Here is a 25,151-nt window from a genome sequence, read left to right as displayed (position 1 = left end):
ATTGCCGTTCTTTCACGGAAAAGCGAAAATGATGTTTGGCATTTGAATGAGAGTCTAAGACTTATTAAGATACCAGGAACTAGGAAAGAAAAGCATTGAGGAAAAAAGTTCTTGTGCTGTAATATTTGCAAGAGTATTTATTCTCTTTCTTTATAAATACTTGATTTTGAAAAGTATAAAATATACAGACAAAATACAAGTAATAATAAACATTGATATATGATTTTTTTCTCCAATGTTTTTAAAAATAAAATATACTATAGAATGTTACCTCATAATACAGTGAAAGTCTGCAGGAGTCCTTAAGGCTAATTTTCTTTTCTGAATGACAAGAATTATCCTTGGTAATTCATAGCTACCTTTCAAAATGTTCAACTGGCTATCCTAATATAATCAGTATTTTTTTCTGAAATTACCTGGCACTGTTTTTGATTTTCATCACAATATATTTCAAATGCATTATAAATTTAATTATAAATATATGCCTTGAGTAAATCAATATCTTGCCTATTAGAGTATTTATAATCAATGGCAGTTAGAAATCACTGCTGGATATGTGGGAATTTTCATAAAATTTCTAGGCAGCATAAAAATTTAAGAGAAAGAAGTATCTTCTGGGACCCTCAAGAACCATTAAGACTGACATATTAATGAGCTGTCAGCCAGAGATCAATGAGGTTTCAGTGGGAATTCTATTTTAGGTTCGCCTGATAGTGGGAACTAATTTTTTAAGGGGGGGGGGGGACTGGTTTTCCTCTTTAAAAATCTAGTACTAACTTTTGTAATATATTTTTTCATTGTTCAAAAAAATTCCTATAATGTTGCCAATATATTTCTCCTAATATTACATATGGTGAATAGGAAAGATTTCACCTTCCACAATAGAATAAACACAGATTATCCTCTAAATCACTTTAGTTTATCTTACTTCCCTTTGTGCTTTTTATTAAGGTACATTGCTGGTTTGAATTTATAAAGATTTTCTCAATCATCCAAAAAATAAAAGGCTAAGTTAATAACTTGGAGTAGAAATCAGAATCATTTCTTACTTTAACTATCTTTCTCAATTTATTTGAAAACCAAAAGATAAATTATACTCACTTTGGTACTGGAGGCCAAACTACTCTGTTTGCGTCGATCTAAACAACTTTTTAATTCCTAGTTTAATGTCTTATGATTATGTGGGTTTTTAATTGTTTATGTGAATCTTGTTCCTCACGATCATGGAAAACCACAAGTTGGCTGACCTTGAGATGCTCTTAACCTTTCTCTGATTCTGTAATGTAACCAGTTCAGGACTCCTAGAGAAGTTTTCAAACTGTTTCTAGAGATCCCTTATTCCCTATTATCCTTGAAAACAGAAAGAAAACAGGAATTTCTCCTGCTTACTTATTAGTTTAAAAAAGTACATCTCAACGGGATAACATGAAGGCAGGGTTTTACTTACCACATTTTCCTTATCGCAGTATGAACTGAAATCACTCGATACAATCGCAGCATACTGAAGCAGTACTTTATTGATAGTCTGGGGAAAGAATTGTAAAATGTATCCAGTTATGCACACACTACCCAGTTTACTGCTAATCAGGCCAACTTTTCTTTTTTAGCTACAAGGGGGCCATAAGCAGTGATTAAATCTATGCCCTTGTCAAAAGAAGCATCTCAAACTTTTACGTTTAGATGAGAATTTGTGGTATTTCTGAGTACCTGTGAAAGATAATCCACATGAATTAATTCAATTGTAATATAATCTCTCTAGCATAAAATTCTTTTTTCTTGAAGATTTTATTTTTAAGTAATCTCTATACCCATTGTGGGGCTCAAACTCATGACCTGAGACCAAGAGTCACATGCTCCACTGACTGAGCCAGCCAGATGCCCCATAAAATTCTTTATTTGTAACTTAACTAAATACTCCAAAGATACACGATTTTGTGACAACCTCCTCTATGATTGGATGCTTATTACTTAATGACAATAACACTCCTCCCCTCAGGCCCCAAACAACCTGCCTTATGCTTTGACTCCTTCCTCATGGTTTCTAGTTCCTACACCCCTCTCACTCTTATCACGCATCCATATACCATGCCCAAAGTCTCTGTGCTGGTCATTTTCTCAACTTTCTACCATGTTCCTAAATACCTTCTACAATTATAAGTGGGATCAGAGCATTCCTGTGCAAGTCACCTAGCAATGGATATTTTCAGTAATTTTCTATAAGGAGCCTTACTAATATCAAAGACCACCTATGGAAACCTAAAACTTCAGCTTTTGTTGTATCACACTATTTCAATACATTTAACTTAATTTACTAAATTATTTATTGACAAATTATTTTCTAAAAAATGTCCCATTTTTGCCTTCTTTCTGTCCTCTTCATCCTAGTTCCACATTTTCCTTCTCCATTTAATAAATGTTTCTCATCTTAAGGATGCCCTCTGCTTCCACTAATTATGCAAAAATAAGGAAAAACAAACACATTTTGTTAAATTTTATTTCAGTTACCCAAAGATATATTGATGCATTTGTATCCTACTTTTACTCACATAGCTTGAATTATCCTAAGCCAAATGTGGACATGATTTTCTTAGGAGAGAATGCAATAATAATTATAGATATATACTATCTCTTCTTAAAGAAAAGGACAGCTTTTCTTTTTTGTGCAATATATTAATCTGAATTTTCTTTGCATGGCTCAAAATAACTCAGGAAACACCCTAAACATCTCTCCTTCAACTCAACTCCTTAATCTATAAACCTGAATTCAAATGGAACTATGAACTTGTTTTACAGATGTTTAAGACCATAGTGAAAACCTTAAATTAGGGGAAACATGCAGAAAGAAAATTGATATTTTGTGGAAATACAAAGCATGTTGATAATAAGCATCAATTTAAATATACAGTTGGTCTTGGAAAATATAAAATCTTACGAAGTGGGAGACCAATAGATCTAGGAAAACAGATGGCTGATCAGACTGAAGCATCTTCCAAATGCAGCTGTTCAAATTTTACTCTATATGTAATGCTGAAAATGACTTTGGGACTTACCTAAAAAGTACTAATTTTCTTGTACATACGAACACTGCTTTCAATTTGCAGGTTCTAATGATTGTACAAACGCTAAGAATCGTTTCACTGTGATATAAAAACAAAGCAAAGTCTGAATTGAGGATCTTGTTGCAATTCAGAGACTATAACTTGCTCCAGATAAAGTTTGGAGAGGGGAATCCAGATATTCAATTCAGATTATTCTCAAGGTATCCCCCATGGTCTGACATTTGACTCTTCTCTATAGGAAAGCCCTAGTCTGTTGAATTCCCACTTGGGGACAACTGATCCTAGGATCTTATATTTACTAACCTACAGATGCCAATGGTTAGCAAATGAGAAGGAGCTGTGGGTAAGGCCAAGAGCTCAGCCATGTAGTATATGGTGTAGGGCCTTGTTCCCATAGGAGCTGTAGATACACTGGCTATAACAATATCTACTTCTTTACTAATGTACAAAGTATACCTGAAGGACAGGCTTCATGTACATTTTAGAGGCAACTTGAATTTCAATTCTAATTCGTTCAACAAAATAAAACCTTATCAGGTATTAATTTTTTAATACTAGTAAGCAGTTACATGTGACATACCTTCCTAAGACACATCTCCAGCTGTATCACAAGCTTTGCCTAGGAGCTTGCTAGAAGGGCCAGTTCTCTGGTACTAATCCAGGTCTACTGAATCAGCAATTCTGGTGTTTATTAATAAGCCTCCAAGGTGATTCTGCTGCAAGCTAAAGTTTGAAAACCACAGTCCTAACTAACGTAGAGTAGGGTGTAGGTGAACTCTTCAGAGAGAACCTGTTGATGGAAGGTATACTAGCAAAGCCTGGAAGACAGAACTTCCTTCTGACTGTGTGAATTTAGTTCAGGATTTTATCTTTATGGGACTCTTGCGGCTTCAGAAATGGGGACAGCAGAGAGAGAGAGAGGCAAGAGTCTAACAGAAGCTGTTTCCATTCTGTTCTATAATAAAATACAGTTTATATGAAGACAGAGTCACGAGGTGTAGATGATTCTCTTATGGATGCAGTAAAGGAATTGCCATTCAAAGAGCTCCAGATGAAATAAAATGAAATTCTAATAGGATTGTGGCAATGAAGCTAGGGATTCTCTACATTTAAAGGATCAGACAGGATTATCCAAATATCTCCCATCTGCAATCTGCTCTCATTTGACATGCAGCTACTGGTATTACTAAGTGAGACAGTGATCAATTACCCAAAGTCATTATGATCTCCTGAGCTAATGGCATGCTCTTGAAATGGGCTAAATATCCTGTCAACACCACCAGTAGGTCCATCTAGGGTATTACTCTTGCAATCAGTAAGATAAGAGCCCTGGTTCAAAATCCATCTTTTCAGCCCCACTTTAGTTATGGAACATTCAGGATTAGAACAATGCATGGAGGATAAGAAGTATGCTATCTAGTAAGTGACATCAGAAATGTCACTTCAGTGATTTACAGCACTGTATTTTAATGCATGCAGCGTAAGATAGAATCCAGAGAGTTGCCTAGGTTTGGCTCAAAGGTTGAAAATAAATGGTGAGTTGCTGCTTTCTGACTTATCGATTGATTTGTGATGATACCAGATTGTGGAGGTAGTATTGCTCAGTGGTTACAAGCACTTTATCCATACCATTTCTAGGTGGGTGCCTTGTTTGAGTTACTGAAACTTTCTAAGCTTGTTTCATCACTGGAATGATTAGGAAAAATAATAGTATCTGTGTCATGGGGTTGTAGTGAAGAATAAGCAAGACAAAATATGTACAGTGATAAGTACATAGTGATGGTCAATTAATTATCATCAGTAAGTTTGAAAATTAGGATTACATTCCCCAAGAACAAGGAATACGTGTGTCTCATTCACCATAGTGTCCCCAGTCCCTGGAAACTCAATAAAAACAAAAACAAAAATAAAAACAAGCCAGAATCATAGCCAAAAGTCAACATTCGTTGGTTTGGTTTGTTTTTAATAATGAAGATATCATTGCTTCATATCTCTTTTTTTAATTACACTGCTCATATTTACCAAGAGCAGCAATATAGCCATAGAAATGTTCACTGCCCACATGCACTCTTTGCCTGTCATCAGAGCTATGAAATGTGAAGCATCTCTTTGGTATATTCAGTTTTACATATGCTTTCATAAGAACAAACCATTCCTTTAAATCCCACTTTAGAAGGCTCAGTCTTCCCAAATATTTGCTGTTATCATTTTTGATGTCTTTTCTCTGGGAGGTTTAAATCAATATAAGTTCCAGGAAGAGAATATGATTTCAATATTCTGACACAAGGATCCTAATTCTAAGAAGGATAGGGTTTTTTTTTTTTTTTTTTTTTTTTTTTTTTTTTTTTTATTTTTATTTTTGGGACAGAGAGAGACAGAGCATGAACGGGGGAGGGGCAGAGAGAGAGGGAGACACAGAATCGGAAACAGGCTCCAGGCTCTGAGCCATCAGCCCAGAGCCCGACGCGGGGCTCGAACTCACGGACCGCGAGATCGTGACCTGGCTGAAGTCGGATGCTTAACCGACTGCGCCACCCAGGCGCCCCAAGAAGGATAGGGTTTTTAAGACCAATGGTCACATGTAATGAAAGAACACCAATTCTAATAGTCTGACATGGCTGTGAAATACCTGATTATATTAACCATAAAGTCCCAGTTTTCATTTTTATGATTTTTAAAAATCATTCCAACAAAATACAATTTATTTTTCAATGAAATTACCCATTTCTACTTTCCCAGAAAAGGTTTATTTTCTCACATTATTTCCTCATGATAATAATTGGGTAGTATTGAATTTACATGGATTGAACAAATTTTAGTTATGTAAAATTTTTTTTTATTGTGCCAAAAAAACTTCACATTTCCTCAGTGACACATGGAGCCTAATTCTTTTCTCCTCACTTCAGAGAATGTGTTTTCCTGTGTGTGATTCTAACATAACTCTCTTTGTAATCTCCCACTTCTTTATACTTTCCTCCAGCCCACTTGCTTATACCTTGGGCAGTCTAAACACAGCTGGGTGCGGCTTCACAGCGGCAGAAAGGTCAAAACTACGAAGGAGCGGAGGGTGGTCTGAGGCCCAAGGCCTTGACCCCTAGTGGAGCTTTCATTCTGCTCTCGATACTTACATGCTTCCGGCTTGCATAACCTGCTACATGACCACTCTGAGGGTGAATCCCAGTTACCTTTCTCATAGAGTGCACAATTACAATAGCATGTTACCAAATATATTAGCTCTGAGATTATTAAACTCTCAAATGACCCTTCTTCCACAAGTCCCACAGATTTCCAAGAATAGCATGTGACACACTTTTTTCTACAGTATCCCTAATGACCCCCTTTCATTGTTCTCTTGGCAGGCACCCAAAATGCAGCTGTTCATCGAGAAAGGACTTTCTTAGAGAATTTTTTTAGAGTAATTCTCCCGCAGAGCTTACTGCAGATTTTACCACGCTGGGAGATTGAAATCAGCTGCTACCAACAGTTTCCTCTAGAGATGACCAAGAGAAATGATTTTTAGCTATTATCGTTAAAAGCAGGAGATTACTTTAGCCTACCTAATTAACAGATGAAGACTAGAGTTCAAAATACTTGATGGGACACAAATAATGTAATACAGTTTAGGCTGACAGTTTATCTACCTAAAAGTCTTCACTGGCATCTCATTTTCTTTCCTTCCTTCCTTCTTCTTCTTTCTCGTTCCTTCCTTCCTTTCTTTCTTGCATCTATCTACCTACCTACCTACCTACCTACCTACCTACCTACCTACCTACCTATATATCTCACAGCTCCTACTTTCTACTAAAAGAAGTTTGGCCACTTTGCCTGTTCTTCAAGACTTCTTACAATGAGGACCTAAGCTTCCAATTCTAGTTCCATCAGCTCTCTCTGAGTCCTATGTTCTCTCTTCTTTGGGATCTCTCAGGCTAGAATCCCAATCACAGAATGACAGAGGGTGACAAAGACTCTTTCCTTGACCAAACTCCAGCCAGCCTCCTCTGAGCCCTCTTCTCAACCAGCCCTCAACCTTGGCATCAAGACTTGAACAGAACAGTAACTGTTTCTAGCAGTTCAAAGGCACCTCTCTGCGATGATCCGAGGGCCCCTTGAAGTGCCTACCTGAGAAAACTAGCTAGTGTCTTTATAAGAAAAGCAAATTTGGGTACACAAATAAACACCAGGGGTGCATGTGCACAGAAGAAGGATCACATGAGGACCCATTAAGAAGGCTGACATCCCTGAGCCAAGGAGAGAAGCTTCAGAAGAAATTAAATCTGCTGATACCTTGATCTCAGTCAGACCTCTAGCCTCCAGAACTGTAAAAAAAATAACGTTTCTCTTTTTAAGCCATGATTCTGTGGTATTTAATTATGGCAGCCCTTACAAATTAATACATCTTAAATATTATATAATTTAACTGAGTTTTGGCATTCCTTTATTTTTTAACATGTCAAAGCTGTATATTTGTTTTTATATATATGTGGAGAAAGAAATCTTAAGAGTATGTAATCTGATCAAAATCAATCTGTCAACTAAGAAAACTACATTTCATAAAAATGGAATGAATGGCTCAGACTCATACCACAGTTATTGGCTGATTTGAAATGAGAACTCTGTTTTCATGACTCCAAGTCTTATAGACTTTTCATTGTAGTATAGGGTCCGTTAAAAATACTTGCAATTTAAATATGAAATGCCAAGGCTCATTTTCAGCTAAGAAGCACCATATCTGGAATAATTTTGCCATCCATAGTAGTTCCCTCAATGGTACAAACAACTGAATCACTAATGTGAATAACAGATTTTTAAAGATGATAAATTCATATTTAATAAACAAAAAGGGCAGAAAGAAAGTCAGATGACAAGCCTGGAAACAGAACCTATTGGTACTAGAATTAGAAATTCAATTGGGGTAGTGGTGTCAAAGAAGAGTAATACTACAAACAACAATAGCATTTGTCAAATTCTATGTGAGAAAATAATAAATGCCACCATCTCAGAAAAGAAAGGATGCACTCCATTTAACCCACCTTTGCAAATCTTCTCATTAAGTGAGATAATGCTTCAGGATTAGGGCACTCCAGTTTCTTAATAATCTCAAAGCTCTGGTTAAGCTGAGCAAAGACATCAACCACAGAACAAGAGAAGAGGGCATGATCAGACGTCTGCTGGAACTGAAGGGAGAGAAGGCGATACCATTCCAATAAGCACATTAGAGGGACTGTGGAAAGAGTCAAATCACGTAAATAAGTGAATCTCCTATACCATGTAACTTCATCTCATATGCCTTCATTTCCCATTTAATAAAATGCTTACCCATTTCAAAATCTTTCATCTCCTTTCCTGGAAAAGTATTAGAACTAATATTAGAGACAGGCTCCTATTAATTGGTTTTTCCATTTCTACATTGAGGGACTAGTTCTCTCATTCCCCATAGATACAAAGATAGGTTAGCAAGCCTATTGTGGCTCAAGACTTTTAAGTTGTTCCGGAGGGATTTGGAGGGTGTCCGCTCCTAATCTTGAAATCCTGGAAAGCTTTCAGGACCAGGAAGTTTTGTTTAAGCTTGGTGAACTTGTAGACCCAGATCAATTCAAGAGGTAAAGGAATCCTGGAAGCAAAAGGGTAATTTTTTTTTTTTAAAACAATTCCCTAGAGTTTCTAGCAGCCCTTAAAAGTTGTGTTTTACATTTATTTTGGTCATTAGAGGATTAAAATAAAATTAATTAATAACAATGAGCCTAACAATCCCTGTTATGTTACAAGTGAACAGTGTGAAAGAGTATTGACAAAAAGTAATCTTAAACTAATTTAAACTTACTCCATCTTTTTTGTCTCTTCCTAGTGCTCCATGAAGAAACTCCATTGATACATCTTCATTTTCATCTAGCCACTGCATGACAAAAGGCTCAAACCACCTAAAAAAAAAATAGTGTTACATACCATAAAAGATGTCATTTGCACATAATTAACAGTGAATACTGCTCTTTCCTTACATGAGAGTAATTCAGGACCTAAAATCTCTTTTCATTCCCTTTTTTGTAGTTCTGTTTCCTGGAGACCTTTAGCTTTACGTCATCAAACACATACATCCCTGTTTCTTTACTTTCATTGTCTATCTCTTTCTTAGCTCTTCCCATGGTTTTTAAAATAAGCTTAGTTCCCAATCCCCACCCTACAATTCCCTTTATAATTCAAAATTTTATAAAATGTCAATCATGTGTGCTGTGTCCCCTATTATGCCATTCTCTCACTTTTTAGTACTTTACTGTTGGGCTTCCGCCCATACTGACTATTTATTTTCCTTTAACTCATCCTAGGTGCTCATCTCTGACTTGTGATCTGTAATCCATCCGCAGTTGGGTTTTGTGAATAGTCAAAGTTTCAAAGTTCTTTTTTCCATGTGGAGGTGCAAGTGCAAAGCATCTTTTATTTTAGAAGATAATCCTTCTCCCTGCCGCCTTTAATTGGCATCATTGGTGCATATCAGGTAATGGAGTATGTGGGTTTGTCTTGTATTGGTCTATTTGTCATACACTAACACCACTTCATTTAATAGCTGTATCTTTTGATTAAGTCTTCATAACTAATAGTGCAGCTCTCAAGGTTTTTTTTTTTCTTCCTTCGTCTTCAAGATTATCTTGGCTATTCCTAATCCTTTGTATTTCTGTACTCATTTTTTGATTGAATTTGTCAATTTGCACAAAAATATCTGCTGAAATTTTTAGTGGGATTGCATTAAGTCAATAAGTCTATAAGTCAAGGGGGGAGAATTACTATCTGTACAGTAATACACCTTTTAGGAACATTGTGTATATTATTTAAGTTCATCTTAAATGTCTCTTAGTAACATGTCTCTAAGTAACACATTCTAGAAGTAGAAGGCTTGCACATCTTTCATCACCATTTGTTTCTCATGATTTTAATGATATTTAAATGGTAAGGTTTATATGTAATTTTTTAATTGCCTGTGGGTATTATATAGAAACTTAATTAACTTTTACACAGACTTATTCTCTTTTTAATTCTATTAGTTACCCTGTAGTTTCTTTTGGGTTTTCTAGATGCACAATTATGTCATACACAGATATTGACAGCATTAATATATGCTTTTGCAATCATTCTATTTTTTCTATTTCTTTCTTGTCTTATTGTATTATATAGCACTTTTAGTACAATAAAGGTGATGTTATCAGCTCTCAGTGTCATTTTTTTTTTTTATCTCAGGGGGAAACTTTCAAAATATTGTCAATAAGCATAATGTTTGGAGAGGAAGGGGATCAAGATGACAGAGTAGGAAGATCCTGAGCTTTTGTCCTCTCACAGGCACACCAAAATCTATAATTATGTATACAACTATCTCAGAGAATGAAGTGAAGAATAACAGAACAGATATTATCTGTTAGCCACAAGGAGACAGCTAAGACAGGTGGAGAGGTGGTCTAGTCAGGACTGATGCCTGTCAGTGTAATGACCCACAAGAGAGAGGGATACTGTAACTGTCCCTCCCTGAGGAATAAGGGGTCTGAGACCCACATTAGGCTCCAGAACCCAGACAACCTCACCAGGAAAATGAGTACCCATAATATGTCTTTGGAAACCAGCAGGGCTTATATCCAGAAAAGCCAGAGAGCAACAGAAAATGGAAACTCTACTCTTAAAGGACATGCACTCAATCTCACTTACTTTGAGTCCCAGCACAGAGGCAGCACTTTGAAAAGCACCTGGGCTACCTGTGAAGGAGTTTCATTGACTAATTTTACAGCATGTGACAGAAGAGTGAGGATCTGTTGGAATATTCTCTGGGAAGAGAAGCCTGGCGGACACCATTTCCTTTTCACTTCTCTTCTCTTTAGTTGACTTAGCCCTGGTGGGCACCTTTTCTGACACTCTCCATCTACTGCACCCAGTGCCCGACCCTGCAGAATCCCCGCCTAATCCCCTGCCCTGGCCTGGCTCTCCTCCCAAGTGGTTTCCCACACTGCCACATATGGCAGGAGACTTCAACCAGTTGTGGGGCCCCTTCCAAGCAACCCCCTGCCCCACCACACATGGTGGCCAGCACTGGGGTTCCCTCAAGCAATGCTGCCTAGGTTTGGGCGCATGCCAATGCAATAGAGCACCTGTGACAGTAGTAGCCAGACCTCAGAGCCAGTCAGACCTCACAGTCAGCCACACCACAGGAGACCAGATATGGAAGCAACCTAAGTGACCATGGATAAATGAACAGATAAAGATGTGGTACAGATATATAATGGAATATTATCAGCCATAATAAAAAAATGAAATCTTGCCACTTGTAACAACACCCCCAGAGGGTGTAATACTAAGTGAAATAAGTTAGATGAAAAAACACAGACGCCATATGATTTCACTTATGTGTGAAATGTAAAAACACCAAACCAACATGCAAAAGAGAAATCAATTCACTGATACAGAGAACAATCTTGCAGTTGCCAGAAGTGAGGAAAGGGGAGGGATGTGTGAAATAGAGGAAGGGGATTGAGAGGTACAAACTTTCAGTTATAAACTAAGTAACACATGGAAATACAATATACTGTATAGGAAACATAATAATATTGTAACAATTTTGCATGGTGACAGATAGTAGCTAGATATATGGTGATCAATTTGTAATGTATATAATGTTGAACAAGTATGTTGTACTCCTGTTTGTCGACTACATTTCAGTTGAAAAATAGGCACAATGTTTGTATAGTTGTTTCTCTTTTGAAAGAGTGTGCCTTTATTATATTAAGATAGTTCCCTTCTATTTTTAACTTCTAGGAGAATTTTATAATAAACCGGTCTTGTATTTTATTAAATTATTATTTTGTGTCCAGTGTAAGGACTGTAGGGATTTTCTCTTTCATTCCTTAAATGTGGTGAATTGCATTCATTACTTTTAAAATGTGAAACCAATCTTGTATTTCAGGAATAAATACTTCTTGGTCATGCTATATTAGTCTTTTTATAAACTACTGCATTCTATTGGCTATGCTATTTATTTATTTTTTAAATGCATGCTCAGAGAGAAATTGTTCTTTAATTATATGTCATATTTTCAATAAGTTTTAGTAGGTAAAAATACGCTGAACTCAACAAATTATTTGAGAAGTTTTCCTGCCTTTTCTGGAAGAGTTTGTGTAAGAGTGGTGACATTCTTCTTTAAATAGTTGGAAGAATTCCATTTGGAGCCTTCTGCACCTGGAGTTTTTGTTGTGTGATTTTAAACTATGGATTCAAATTTTAAAACTTATGGGCCTATTTAATTTTTTTTTACATTAGCCTGTAAGTTATATAAAGGAATTGGAGATTTTGTCTAACTTCTAAATGTGCTGGCATAAATAATGTCTTTTTATGTTTTACACTACCTTTAGTAATGTCCTTTTCAGATAACAATTTGCGACATCGGTTTTTCCTTTTCATTTCCCATTGGACTTGCTAAGTCTTCTTTTATCTTTATCATATTTTTAAAACATCAAATTTGGCTTTGCAATTTCTTCCATTTTAAAATTTATTTTTGTTTCAGGTCATGTTGATCATTTTCTTCCTTCTACTTTCTTTTGACATAATTTGGTTTTTAAACTATTCTTCTGACAGTTACACTATTGATTTTATACCTTTCTTCCTCTCACTACAGAATCATAGAATTCTATAGAATTTCTGACTATGGAATTATAGAATATCATTCTATTTCCTGTTTTAGCTGCAATCCACAAGTTTCAATATGTCATATTTTATTATCACAGTTCAAAATATTTTGTAATTCACACTGTGATTTCTTTTTTAACTCATGAATTAGAGTTTTCTGCTTAATTTCCCTATCTGGTCATTTTCTAGTTATCTTAGAATTGATTTCTGGCTTAATTCCACAGTGGTACTAGAATATACAGTATATATTTCAATCTTTGAAAATCCATTAGACCTCCTTTATGGTCGAACAAATAGTCTATTTTGGTAAATGCACTAAGTGCATATGATAACAATGTGTGTTTTGTCATCATTTGTGATAAATTGTAGATAGGTGTGTGTGTGTGTGTGTGTGTGTGTGTGTGTGTGTGTGTGTATGTGTTTGTAAACAATTCCCACAAAAAATTATGGAACCTCTAGGTGACCAGGTACAGATATAGATACAGAAGAATAAATATATTTAAGTATGTTATTTGTGTTGTTGGAACTTCTGTATTTTTACTGACTTTTTTGTCTGAATGTTTAGTCAGTTGCTGAAAAATGTAATCTCCAAGTAGCATTGTAGATTCATTTTTTCCTTTTATTTCTGACAATTTTTGCTTTATATATTTTGTTAACATGTTATGAGATACATTTACATTTCTAACTGATATATCTTTTGTTAAATTGCTTCTTCAATCATCACGAAATATTTCTATTTCTCAAAATTATTTTATTATTTCTTACGTTGAAGTCTCTTTTAATATTAGTATCTTGTGAACATTTTATCTCAATTATTATTTTCATCCTTTTATTTAACCTTTCTAGATGCATAAATTATGAGCAAGACAGTTTGGTCTTACTATTTTATCTGGTAGGCCAGTATTAATCCATTAATATTTAATGATTACATTCAATTTTCTGATATATTTAGTCTTAAAAATATCATCTTGCCCCCCCCCCCCCAAATTTCCTGCCTGCTCTTTATTCTTTGCATTTTCCTTTCTTACCTTTAGGTATGTTTTATTACCCTCCACCCTACTGTGTTATGAATACACAATATTGTACCTTATGGGGTTACCCTATAAATTATAACATATATCCATGACATATCCATGACATATTAGAGGATTTTTAAATTTTTTTAATGTTTATTTATTTTTGAGAGAGACAGAGACAGAATGAGAGTGGGTTAGGGGCAGAGAGAGAGGAAGACAGAATCTGAAGCAGGCTCCAGGCTCCGAGCTGTCATCAAAGAGGCCGATGCAGGGCTCGAACCCATGAGCTGTGAGATCATGACCTGAGCCAAAGCCGAACTTCAACTGATTGAGCCACCCAGACGCCCCTAGAGGATTTTTAAATTGGAGTATTTTACACTTTGTGAACAATTCAAGGATCTTACAGCATATTAACTGTATGTGTTTATCCAATTGTCTTGTACTTTACTTCTATGTATATTTTCTTCTACAGATTTTTAATTTTTAAACAGTTAACATATTTTAAATTTTATTCTTTGCATACATTTTGTAGTGCATTATTTGCTACATTACTATATTTTTATCTTAGTCATTTTCATTCTATCTGAAGTATGGCTTATATATTTTTGGTGAAGATCTGCTGGAAATGGATTCTTTCAGCTTCTCAGTTATATAAATATACTTATGTCACTTTGTTTTGAAAGGATATATATTATTTTTGGAAGGATATTTTTGATGCTTATAGAACTCTAAGCTTGTTAGTTGTTTTCTTTCAGCACTTAAAAGGTATCATTGCAATGTATTCTGGTTTCAGTCACTCCTACTGAACAATCATCCACGAGTATTACTGTAGCTCCTTTGAAGGTAAAGTGTCTTCCCTTCCTTGACTTCAATAAATGGAAAGTTTTTTTAAATTCTTTTTTGGTTTTAAGCATTTTTCTATGATGCAATGACAGGTAGTTTTTCTTGCATTTAAATATTCTGCTTAGGACTGATAGAAATTCTTGAGCTGTGGTTTCATGTTTTTTTTCATCCATCTTACAAAATCCATACACTGTGCCTTCTCTCTTCTCCTTTTCTGGGACTCATTTCTTTGTACATTAGACCTTTGCAATTTGTCCCATGTACTCTTTGTTCTATTCTTTCTTCTATATTTTGTATTTTTTGTCTCTCCCTCTATTTTATATGGAAAATTTCTCCAAATTTGTTTTCTATTTTCAATCCCCTCTTCTGCTATATATAATCTGTCTTTAAACCCATTTATTACATTCCTAATTTCCTCCTTTTTCAGTTCTGCAATTTTCATTGTATTTTTCTTATACAAATTTATTTTCCATTTTCAATCCCCTCTTCTGCTATATATAATCTGCCTTTAAACCCATTTGTTACATTCCTAATTTCATCCTTTTTCAGTTCTGCAATTTTCATTATATTCTTCTGATAGAATGTTGAAATTCTCTCACATTTTGAAGATACATCAAAGCCTATGTCTGGTAAGTATAATGTCTGCTTTTTCTTGGAGTCCAGTCACTTGGTGCTGTTGCCTGACAGTCTAATTTTTTGTTGAGTATTACATATTATCTATGAAAAATTATGGAACCTTTGATTGATCATTTTCTCCTGAGAAAATCTAAATTTGTCCTTGTATTTACAGGATCATAATGGAGACAAGGCTGAATTTTAGGCTGGGCCATTTCTAGAAGGATCTCACCTGAAAGTCTGGAAAGTCTTTTTTCTTAGGAAGTCTTGACCTCTCATTTTTGTCTCCCTAGTATTATGAGGCTGCTGACATATCTACTCAATTTTTAACCTCTCAGTCCCTGCTTTCTACTTGCTTATTTCTGCCTCAGTCTCCACACAAGGGCAGATTAAAAATCAGAAAATACCTCAGGGAGAAACTGTATACAGGATGTTATGTTTACTTCTCTGGGGTTCCCATCTCTCTAGGAATTGACCCTGCAAGTCCAAGCAGCCTTCATAGTACTGAACGCCAATTTTTATTTCTCCAGCCTAGGGAGATTGCTATAAACTAGGCTGCTATTCTCTGTTTGGCCACCAAGACCTGCACTGCTAATTGTCAAATGCATAGGAGCAGGGAGGATGGAGAGAAAAAACAAAACAAACACACAAACAAAAACAAAAAACAAAAAAAACCTTGTAGCAAATACAGGAATCACCTCAATGCATTTCTCTTTTCTCAGGACCATAACTTCTCAAATCCTGGTTGCCTTGATTTTTCTGATGCTATTTAATTTTATTCAGCTTTTATAATGGTCTTCAGTATGCATGCCAGTCTGATTTTAGTTAGTGTAGTTTCGTTGAGACAGAGCCAAACAAAAGTGTCCAGCTAATAGCATCTCTTTTTTACAAGCCAATGATACTATCAGCTGCTTAGGCACATATATTTCATGTTTAACTCTTCCCTATTTCTTTTATCCTCATTTGTATTTAGTTGACAAATTATGTAAATTCTATCTTTGAAATCTCTCTCCCACACATACTCATCTTTGACATCCTTGCTACAATCACTGTCTAATGTGTATAGACTTTTAACTTATCCCAGTATCTCACTGTACCCTATAAACTTCTATGAGAAAAGTCATACTAAATGGAAATTCATTACATTACTCCCTACCTTCTAAATCTCTTCCTTGTCCCCCATTCTCTGTCTCTTCCAATGCCCACAATGCCTAAGAATGTGGGGCAAGCTTCACAGCACTTATTTATAATAATCTAGTTCAAAACTACATTTCCTGTCTACTCATTTTGTAAACATATCCTATACCCCACTAGAATGGCATTATTTCCTGTGGACCCTAGCCCATATATTCCTAATTCCATAATAATGCTCATAACTTACCCTTTAATCTAAATGCTTTTCTTGCCATAAACTGACCAAATTTTCAAAGTCTATATCAAATGCTACTCCATACATAAAGATTATGTAGAGTCCTCCGTAGGGTAGAAGTTCTCTCTTCTGTGAGAACCCACTGCACTTTGCTTGTGCTTCTTGAATTAGTGCTTATTAAATTTTGCCTTGCTTTATCATGAATTTTATACTTATTAGTATCTCATCAAGCACAAGCTTCTTCCAGGTTGCAGTCTTTATTCTATTCACTATTGTCCTATAGCACTTGACATGGTGCCTGGTATATGGAAGACCCTCGTCAATAGAATTAAATAGAATTCTGATAAATGTCAGATGCAGAGTATTACAGGTCTGTGTGCTTAGGAATGTATTTGATACAGGCATATTTATGAAAATATTACCTGTTTAATTATAACTTCTATTTTAGAAATATGCATTTCTAAGACATTTTTCAGTTTAAAGGGAAAAATCTGAATATAATGCTCAGTATACAAATACCTTCATTTTCCCAATAAAATCTGAGTTTGAGCACTTTCACAGAAAATAACCTCATTATGTAAGCCATATTTGTTTTGTATTTCTTTTCCTTTGAGTTGAATATCCAAGTGAATGCAACACAATTCAATTAAATATGTAGCTGAAAAATGCAACACAATTCAATTAAATATGGTCCGAAAGAAATGCAAGTCATTTAATGTTAATTTTATAATAGAAATGTCTGCATCCACACAGAGACTATGAGAAGAAATTTTAGGGCTGCATAATTCAGGTATAATTTTTACAAGACTATGAATTGAAGACTTGGGGGTGAAAATCACTACTTACAAGGAATATTCAGGGACAGCATCCTTGAAGGCAGGAAGCTCTCGCACGTATTCATTATAAAACCATTTCACTTTGAAATGCAAATTCATATAATCGGTGCTCTTGCATAACCGCTGCTTCTCATGTTCTATAACAGATAAAATCAAACATTTAATAAAGTTTGGTTTGCCAACAATGCTGCTGTATTCTAATCTACTTTTATTAGTGGTATTTTAAAAAGGAAGAGAATAGCATATTTGAGGTAAAAGCTAAGTGAATTGTTAAAGACAGACCTGAAATTTCACAAAATGCACAAAAGCATCCTAGGTCCTCTGTGGAATAGGGGAAGTAATAATGAAAAGTAACTTGAATGTTCTAATGTGCTTGCCCAAAAAAGGTGAGGATTCTGATGTAAAGTGTTAGAACCTACCAAACCTTTTCTCTTTATTTCCATGCTTTCATATTTTGACTACTTTTAGCCTGATGCAAAGTTCTAGGGAGAATTAAAACTCTAAGCATGGATAAAACATGAATCAAACTAGGAGACATAATCCTTGATAAATACTGGCAATGTGAATGAGTAGATCACATTTCTGGCCTGGATATTTAACATTGACAGAATTAAGAGTTGAAAAGGAGAGGAAATATATCAAACTTCTAAGCCAGATGATTTCTTCTTCCCCTTTTAAGCTCAGCTAAAATTATTTTGTACCCTGTGGCTCTTTTGACATTTCTTTAGCAGGATTTCCGAATATGTGACTTTTTTTTTCTTTTCTTTTCTTTTCTTTCTTTCTTTTTTTTTTCTTTTTTTTTTTTTTTTTTTTTTTTTTTTGCTCTAGCTTAGAAAGTATAGCTTAAGACTGTTTCTTTCTTTTTCTTCTTTTAAAATCTGGATATATAGTACTGGGGAACAGTGACAAGTAATAGTATTACTGAACATGTTTATCGCTGCTTCTCCCCTCCCTCCAATATTAATATCTCTGCCAATTCTGGCTACAAATATAGATATAACCAAACCCCAAATATTCCAGACTATAAGTTGAAGTGTCCTCTTACAAGTTCTGCATGAGGTCTGTGAATGTTTCTTAAGCAAAGTTCTTTGATTCATATTGGAGACATCCCATACTTTACATTTCAGACTGAAAATACTAACTGAAGCAATTAAATTGTTAAACACAAATTGAGGGCATCTTTGTTTTCCAAAATGTGACTATAGAGGGATTTAAATACCAATGATAAACACAGGAGGGAACACAACCCCCAATCAAACATTTTCGAATTATCTAAACAATTATTCATTCAAGACAATTTGTAGAGATTATAATTGTAATCTAATGTTATGCATGGACACAAGAATAAACTAGTACTTATAGACTAAACTCCCAAACAAAATTATGAACTAGGTAACATTTTGCTTCAACTCCCTCCAAATTTATTTCATTCTTTCTTTCTTTTAATGTTAATTCTCCCCAACCCTTCTCCTCAGATGTCTAGTATCCCTCCACACCATAAGAGGAGACATTTATTTGATAAACTCATAGTTAGGAATTTAATGCAACACTACCCTCAAACCCAGATAAAGTAAGACCTTTGTCTTAACACCCACACATTAAGAAGACTCTACTCGTCACAAACTCAAAACTTAAATAGATTGTGGTCACTCGGGATCTCATACGTGGTACCCACAGAGTGAGCCAGAACCCTAAACATCTGCTCTTGTGACTGACACCACCTGCTCTTATGATTAACACCCTATAAGCTCACAGAAACACTTTGGACTATCTTTTGTTCTATATTCTAAAAACAAGAGGTGACTACTTCCAGATGCTACTAATGTTTGTAGACTGCCATTGCTGACAAAGAAATAGATACTGCTTTGGAGTATGGGAAGAAATTTGAGCTATGGAAGCATTTAAGAGAAAGGGCAAACTAACTCACCAGTTCTTTCTCTGGATGACATAAATCCAACAGATTACTGCCTAACAAAGTATTATTTCCAAGTTTTAAGAAGTACCCATTTTCTTTGGTTTCAATTTATGCATTTGAAGGCACTCATGAATCAATGAGGCATGCAAAACAGGTGCACCTGCTGGCTGGGGAATATTTTGAATACTAAATCATTCATATGACTCTCAAAATTTGTATATGTGTGGTTCTAGATGTAATATACATGAAGCCTGAAATTCTTTGGCAACTAGCTATCTACTGACTTCTAGAATTATCAATAGTTTTATTTTTGGAATTTAAATTTACAAGGTTTGACTTATTAAATTTTAGCTTTATTCAAATGGTTTACATAAAAACTTAGATAATTTGCATTGTGTCCTCATTTTAATAAATATTTTTAAGTATCTTCGAAGAAAAAGAGTTTTCTGCAAACTATATACGAACTATATCTGAAAGTACATTTGGAAATAATTTAAAATTTTTTGTATAGTTTATGTTAAATTACATGAAATTACATAAATTACATTCAGTTCATGTCTATTTTGAATGTAATAATATTTTATGTTTTAATCCTTTAATATTAAGATTGTGTGTAAACTTAGATTGGATGGGAAAAATATTAAGTGCATCTCAGAAAAGAAAAAAAAAGGAATAGAAAAAGAAATAGAAAAAAAGTTCAGTGACAAGATATAATTTTTTTTTCATTTTACAGAGAGAGAGAGAATCTTAAGTAGACTCCATACTCAGTGCAGAGTTTGATCAGGGGTTGGATGTCATGACCCTGGGATCATGACCTGAGCCAAAATCAATAGTCAGACGCTCAACCAAGCCACTCAGGCACTTCTATACTTGAAAGTTTTATATCAGGAAAAAATTAAAGAGAGCAGACATCATGTGACTTAGCATGACTGTAAATAGAATGCAAAACATTTAAAATATTTTATTATAACTGCCTAATTTGTAACTGTGCTGAAATAAAGATGAAAATACATTTTTCTGAAAGAAAAATATAATTTATGACACTTAGACATTTACTTTGAAAACCTAAACACTGCCACCCAGAACACCTAAATATACACATTGATAATTAAGTTGTATTATCTTTGACATTTTGCCAATATTCAGCCTATTAAAAAAGAAAGGTTTTTAATCTCATCAATATACAAGGACATTTATTTGTTGAGGTAGGAATATAGAACTACATTGCATTCAACAGTTTGTTAGCTTGGTTTAGAAATTATAAATATTTAGGTCTATGGTAAGTGGGGCTCCATGTGTGCTCTTGACTTTGCAAATGTTATCAGTGAACCTGACTTGATGTGTTACCTCTTCAAGAGTGTTTGCACATTAACAGAATCCTGAAGGTAAGGGTAAGCCAGTTCCAGCTAATACCAGGAATGTTTATTTAGCATTTATCTTCTGCTAGGTCATGTAGGAGGGACTGTGGATGTAAAGATGAAGATCCATGTGCATAGAGCTCAGGAAGGGTGACATATAATACTACATGTAATACAACATGGCAAGTGCCATTATTTGATATGCAGAGGGGAATACTGTTTCTCAGAGGACACGAATTTAGCCCCACCTTTGTGCTTTAGGTGAACACTTAAATAGAGAAATGATTTGTGATTAGTCGTTCATTGCACAAAGAGGAATTTGAATCAAAGGACACATGTCATATAAAACAAGACATTTTTCTTTGAAGTACTATTTAATATATATGTGTCTCTTTCATGAAGCTCTATGTCTCCAATTAAGACTATGGGTTTTTATCCCTTCTCTCAGGTTTTTAGATGTTTTAGTAGTGTGAGTGAACCTTAAATTTATGTTGTACCATAAAAAGAAAAAGGTTACCAATCTTTGTTCCTTACAATGAAGTTATCTCTATACTTTGGAAAGCAGGTAAAAGCCAGCTGTAGGCAGTGTCCCTGTCAGTTTTTCAGGAAAGAATTTCAATTTATTTTCATAATCCATGTACACTTCACTTCTCCATAATTACAAAAGTCGTTTCTCCATCCTAATTTGGGTACTCTGTTCAGAACATACAGAACATCCCCGACTCATTCACTTGGACTCTGAAAGCTTCCTTAATTCCTACATTCCCCTCATTCCTGCTGTTCCTACACTTCCAGAAAAGAATCACCTCTAGATGTTGAATCTTCTGTAGCCACAGAGTAGCCAGGCTACTTTCCCTTCTTCCCCACCTCCCAAGTCTCTCCATTGTGGATCAGTATGGGAAAGGAGATAGGAAGGATACCAATGATCCTTTTGCAAAATGAAATCTAATACTGCTCTAGTCTAGAGACCATACTCTAGTTCCTAGGAAGATATCTGACAGAATAGCTCAAACTATCAGGGTTTTACCAGCCTCTTTGCAGAAAATAAACTTAGAAGATTACTATTAGCTTCCTCCTTACAGAAATGCTTTCCCTCCCTATGAATTCTTTCCTATCTCTCGAAGTCATATTTCTCATGTACTATCAACCAATATTTACTGCTGTCTGTGGACTGAAACAGGAGACCAGTACCATCTGTTTTCATTTTCTGCCAATTCAACAAGAATAATGGACATCTTTACATGTATTATGCACTTCAGCTGATACAGCAAGAGGTTTTCAGTTTATTGAGTTAGTTGGTGATGTAAGCTTGATCTTGAGGAAAATGCAAACAAAACTGGAAAGGGTATGCTCATGTATAATAAGGCCCACTTGTGATGTTTGTCTTTAAGTAGAAAATATTAATTATAATTTAAGCATTTTTTAGCAGTGACTTGTAATCATTATTAGTGATTATAATCAGTATTAGTGGTGAATTTAACTATTTGGCTACTAAACCATGTCCTTTTCTTCATAGGCATACAACCAAACCATATTTCCCAACATTTCTTGCAGTAGGCCTGGCCTGTGACTAAATTTTGGGCCAAAGCAATGTATGCCATTTCCAGACTTGCCCTGAAACCCCTACTCTGAAATAATCCTCTTTTCCCTCATTCGTTAGCCAGATGCTGAAGATCCAAATGAGGATTTCAAGGCTCCGTGGAATCAAAGAGCCACTAAAGGGTAGAAGTCTGGGCCCCTCAACCAATTCTCAGAAGAGAGTTGCCGAATCAGAAGTACCTACTTGGACATATACAAGTGAGAAATAAACAAACCGATAATGTATTAAATAGTTTGTTACAGAGTTGGGCTACCTGGAATTATATTCTATTGCATTACAAAAAGTTTTAAGATTGAGACCCACTTGCTAATTAACCTCCAAATTGTTTTCTACGTTCTTATTTCTTTTATATGTGTATATGCATTTATCTGTATATATGGATATAGATATTCAGGCTATTCCCTTGCTTTGCGAAACTGTGTTAGTAAAACTATGTCTATCAGACCTCACTATGAATTCATCCACCATCACACAGGAAATCAGTTAATCAAACTTGTTAAGTTTATGTTAAGAAAACAATAAATAGGCTCTGAGAAAGGAACAATCATAGAGGTAAAATAGATTAGTGCCACTTTTTATTTTTCTGTCAGCCTTATTTCATACTTGTGGGCTTTCTGCTATATTCTGAGTAGTTATTATTACCACTTACGTGACTCTATAAAAAGTGAGCTGTTAGGGGCGCCTGGGTGGCGCAGTCGGTTAAGCGTCCGACTTCAACCAGGTCACGATCTCGCGGTCCGCGAGTTCGAGCCCCGCGTCGGGCTCTGGGCTGATGGCTCGGAGCCTGGAGCCTGTTTCCGATTCTGTGTCTCCCTCTCTCTCTGCCCCTCCCCCGTTCATGCTCTGTCTCTCTCTGTCCCAAAAATAAATAAACGTTCAAAAAAAAAAAAATTAAAAGTGAGCTGTTATTGTTCCAAAATCCACATGCCTGTTTTTCTTGGGTCTTTAGATATCCCTCCCATAATGTGTAATTATATATTATAAAGGGACAGTTCAAGTAAACTACAATTACATCCTAACTGCCACCTACCAAATATCAATGTAAGAAATAATATCAAATTCAAAATATTCTTCAAATTATCTTTAATTCCATTCAAATTATCTCCTGCTTAGTGCTAGACCACACTGACAAAGTTATATTTATCTCATAGAAGATAAATGACTCTTAGAATTTATTTAGCCATCAATCCTCCTACATTTTTAATTTTGGCAACAAAGATTTAACTAGCTCATTACATTTACCAAGTAAAACATTTAATTAGTTTTCCAAATTGCCGTACAAAATTTAATCTTTGACTTTCAATGCTAAATATGAATATTTTACTACCAGTATAAAACTGCTTTGCTTAAGTTGTGCAAAGACACTTGTTAATTTGAAAGTATATGCCTATTTTCCTTTAGATGGCAGTTACAAGCATTTAATTGAAAAGAATATATTTTTTTTGAAAGTTGATTTTTATGCATGGGATTTTATGTATAGTGCAGTAATGTACAATTATGTATTAGTATATAGGATGGGGTGGTATACACTCAATCTATTCTCATGCCAAAAGCAAATGTGCTGCCATCAACCATCACTGTGTGATTTTCTAGTTCTTAGTTCTTAGTTTTATTGCATAAACACTGTGTTGCCCTATAGTTGGTAGTGTACATTTTTTTTAGGACTATCTTAAACATCCCTGTATTTTATACTGGTGATGATATGGAAGTTCTGGAAGGAATATCAAATAATAAATTGGTATTAGGGGCCCAAGGACATGATGTTTTGTGACATATTGTGTACTCACAAATCTAAAACTACATCACCTAGAAACTTTGGTTCTAAAAATAAATAGGTATCAAACTTTTATATATAATAGATACATATAAACATTTATAAAAGATAACCATAAATTTTTATTAACTATATATAGGTGGGGATCATGGGCTCCTTTTTATACACTGAAAGTGCTAAACCATGTAGTTAGAAGTAAAAAAGAAAAAGAGAATACAAGTTATAGGTTTCTATTTTAAAATAGCTCTATAAAGGGCTTATAATATCCATACATCTTGGGGTGAGAATCATATAAATTTCTGGCTGCCAAAGTAAGCTGGTATTAAGAAGCTATATAGCTTGAAATAATAAAATAAAAATGAATATCTATCTATCTATCTATCTATCTATCTATCATGTTAGCAAAAAGTAATTTGGACCAATGGGAAGCTTCCAGGGAGGAAAATCAGCCAACAAGAGAAAAGATTAAGTACAATAGTAAATTACTGTAATCAACTTTCTTAGGTTCAATGACTACAAAGCAACAAATATCATTAATTTTTGTAGGGTAAGAAAAAAATACCAGTTTCTTTCATGACACATTTCTGATAACCCAGCCTTAGCAAAACACTAGGAAAAAGAAAAGCCAATAAAATCTGCCTTACTCCATGACCACTAAAACTGATGCTAGAAGCAGTTTTACCTTTGAGAAGGAGTAGCTGACAGTCCTCACCATAAATGCAATCAATCTCTCAGCAGAATCCCAGAATGCATCTAGGCTCTCCAGGTTCATTAAACCAGGAATGATGTGGAATCAGACTTACTTCATAAACACACTCTGATACATCTGTGGTGAGTTTAGACATATATCAAACCACAAACCTACACTGGCGGGTTTAGAATAAGAACAGTGCTTTCCGGGGCGCCTGGGTGGCGCAGTCGGTTAAGTGTCCGACTTCAGCCAGGTCACGATCTCGCGGTCCGTGAGTTCGAGCCCCGCGTCAGGCTCTGGGTTGATGGCTCAGAGCCTGGAGCCTGTTTCCGATTCTGTGTCTCCCTCTCTCTCTGCCCCTCCCCCGTTCATGCTCTGTCTCTCTCTGTCCCAAAAATAAATAAACGTTGAAAAAAAAAAA

At 35.1% G+C, this 25,151-nt stretch overlaps 1 protein-coding gene across 5 annotated transcripts in view; it reads right to left on the bottom strand.

Moving 5' to 3' along the window:
- UNC13C (unc-13 homolog C) overlaps nt 1-25,151 on the bottom strand; it is a 627,591-nt gene that overhangs the window by 123,701 nt on the left and 478,739 nt on the right. For all 5 annotated transcript variants that reach the window (XM_086710729.1, XM_086710726.1, XM_086710727.1 and 2 more), the window contains exons 23-26: nt 17,403-17,529; nt 8,881-8,977; nt 8,090-8,233; nt 1,448-1,525 (exon numbers count right to left, since the gene is read on the bottom strand). In XM_086710729.1, coding sequence (XP_086566855.1) covers nt 1,448-1,525; nt 8,090-8,233; nt 8,881-8,977; nt 17,403-17,529 — 446 coding nt within the window. The remainder of the gene's footprint in view (nt 1-1,447; nt 1,526-8,089; nt 8,234-8,880; nt 8,978-17,402; nt 17,530-25,151) is intronic.

This window comes from Puma concolor, chromosome B3 (genome assembly GCF_028749965.1).
Source record: "Puma concolor isolate L17-30 chromosome B3, mPumCon1.1.hap2, whole genome shotgun sequence".
In the NCBI taxonomy this organism is placed as follows: domain Eukaryota; kingdom Metazoa; phylum Chordata; class Mammalia; order Carnivora; family Felidae; genus Puma; species Puma concolor.
Note: the sequence above shows the minus strand (reverse complement) of the source record. Positions and strands in the feature narration are given on the sequence as shown.